The 2,461-nt window shown below is 38.0% G+C and overlaps 1 protein-coding gene across 2 annotated transcripts in view; it reads right to left on the bottom strand.

Annotated features, from left to right (window-relative positions):
- LOC106868254 (uncharacterized) overlaps positions 1–2,461 on the bottom strand; it is a 36,096-nt gene that overhangs the window by 27,224 nt on the left and 6,411 nt on the right. For both annotated transcript variants that reach the window (XR_008264926.1, XM_014913425.2), the window contains exon 3: positions 746–807. Coding sequence is in view for 1 of the 2 variants with exons in the window: in XM_014913425.2 (XP_014768911.1) it covers positions 746–807 (62 nt within the window). In the remaining variant the exon portion in view is untranslated. The remainder of the gene's footprint in view (positions 1–745; positions 808–2,461) is intronic.

The following is a 2,461-nucleotide window of genomic DNA, read 5'->3' as shown; positions in this document are numbered from 1 at the left end:
ATATAGACACTTTATTTCACGTTGCTTCAATCGACTCAGCTGGCAAAAGTGAATCGTACCTATATTTCAAAGGACCAATCTTATTTCTTATTTCTTATTTCTTATTTCTTTACTACCCACAAATGGCTACACACAAAGGGTACAAACAAGGACAGACAAATGGATTAAGTCGATTATATCGACCCCAGTGCGTAAGCGATACATATTTCATCGACCCCGAAAGGATGAAAGGCAAAGTCGACCTCGGCGGAATTTGAACTCAGAACATAGCGGCAGGAGAAATACCGCTAAGCATTTCGCCCGGCGTGCTAACGTTTCTGCCAACTCGCCGCCTTCAAAGGACCAATCTTGTTACATTCTGTGTCACGCTGAATATCCCTGGGAACTACGTTAAGGGTACACCTTGTCTGTGGAGTACTCAGCCACTTACTCGTTAATTTCATGTGGAGACTGTTCCGTTGATCAGATCAACTGGAACTCTTGTAGTTGTAACCGACGGAGTGACATGAGATAAATTTTAATCTAACACCGAGTTTAATGTCTCACTTGTTGGAAGCCTTTAATGCAGGTCTCTAATACTGAAAATAACCTACGATTCGAGCTTTCTTCTACCCTGAATCCATCCAGTAAAAAAAGCGTAATCATGGACGCGACCTTCATTTCATAACTAAACTAAAAAATGAGATATCTTCCGCAAATAAAAAAACAACAAAATATTTAGAAAATATATTTCTTTTCATATTACCTATTTTCTTGATGGAACGAGAGATTAATAAAGCTACATCCACTTCTTCTGTATGTGAATATCTACAAAGAAATGAATTAAATAATTTTTAATATTACATTTGAATTAAGGCGTTGAGCTGGCAAAAACATAAACATACCTGGCAAAAGCATAAACATGCCGGGCAAAATGCTTAGCGGTTTTTCGTCCGCCATTACGTTTTGAGTTCAAATTCCGCTGAAGGAATTTCTGACCTTACGCCAAAATTTGACACAAACATTGTATCTGAATAAGGCAGAATCATTATTACGCCGAGAAAATGCTTAGCGGCATTTTGTCCGACCTTACTTTCCGACAACTTTTGACCATTCCTGGTTATTGATAATTGCCAAATTCTAGGATTCTAAGTTGGCGCAATGTGGTTTTGTACTGGACGTTTCTTTTTTGGTTCTTCACAGTTGCTATTCTTCCTGGTCAAAAGAGACCTCGGAGTAATGTCGATTAAAAGATAACTCCCCTCTCCTTAATATCTAGATTTTTCATCCTCATACCCCGGAATAGTTTGCAGTTTGAACACATCTTGCTTGCGGCAAATTCAAGGAGAAAAATATTATTTAAGATATCAGCGTGTGATTTGCGGGAGATCTAATTGAGATCTTTAGCAGGTCGATCGAACACTGTACGACAGACTAAAGGAAAAGAAAGATGATCACGTGAGAAAAAGAAAAATTAACGATTGTCACGCGTGAGTAACGAGAAAGAGTGAAAGAGGAATAGGGTGAGAGAGAGAAACACAGATAGAAAACGGTGAAGGGGAGAAAAAAGAATTAGAGAAAGGAAGGAATAGAAAATGAAAGGGGATGAGAGAGAACAGTACAGGGTAGAGTCGCATCAAAATTATTAAGATAAATTTACTTGGAAATGGATGCGTGGCGTTCTAACATATAATAATATATGCATATATATATATATATATGTGTGTGTGTGTGTGTGTGTGTGTGTGTGTGTGTGTGTGTGTGTACGTACATATATGTATATATGCAAATATATATATTTTATTTATATTATTATATGATTGAACGCCACGCAACCATTTCCAAGTAAGTTTATCTTAATAATTTTGATGCGACTGTACCCTGTACTGTTCTCTCTCTCTCTCTCCCTTTAGTTTTCCCACTCTTCCTTTCTCTAATTCTTTTTTCCTCTTCACTGTTTTCTCTCTCTCTCTCTCTCTCTCTCTCTCTCTCTCTCTCTCTCCCTCTCGTTACTCAAACGTGACCATCGTCCATCTTTCTTTTCCTTTAATCTGTCGTACAGAGCAGATGCATTCTTATTTGTCTCCTCTTCTATCTTTTCTCTTGTCAAAGACAATATTCTAACAGCGTTCGCTACGGTATCTCGTCTGGCCCAACGGCTCTTTGTGTTTGTTTTCGTTTGGTTTGTCCTGTTTTTGTTACCAACTTTGACCCTCCGCAAATCCCAAATTTTATTTTGGTTCGCGGGAGCAACTGCCTTTCGAAGCTTCATATTGTCGTTAAATGCTCGAAATGAGGAGTAGTTGTACAGCCGTCAACTGATGAAGAGTCGTTCTTTACGTCACTTGTCTTGTTTTCCATCTGTTTCTCTCGTTGGATGGACACCCAAGTTTGTCTTCGGATTTCATGTTGTTTACGTCATGTGACGTCCTGTACCATATATGCATATATATATATATATATATATATATATATATATATA

This window comes from Octopus bimaculoides, chromosome 9 (genome assembly GCF_001194135.2).
Source record: "Octopus bimaculoides isolate UCB-OBI-ISO-001 chromosome 9, ASM119413v2, whole genome shotgun sequence".
NCBI lineage: Eukaryota > Metazoa > Mollusca > Cephalopoda > Octopoda > Octopodidae > Octopus > Octopus bimaculoides.
The sequence above is the reverse complement of the archived record's forward strand: the minus strand, read 5'-3'. Positions and strand labels throughout refer to the sequence as shown.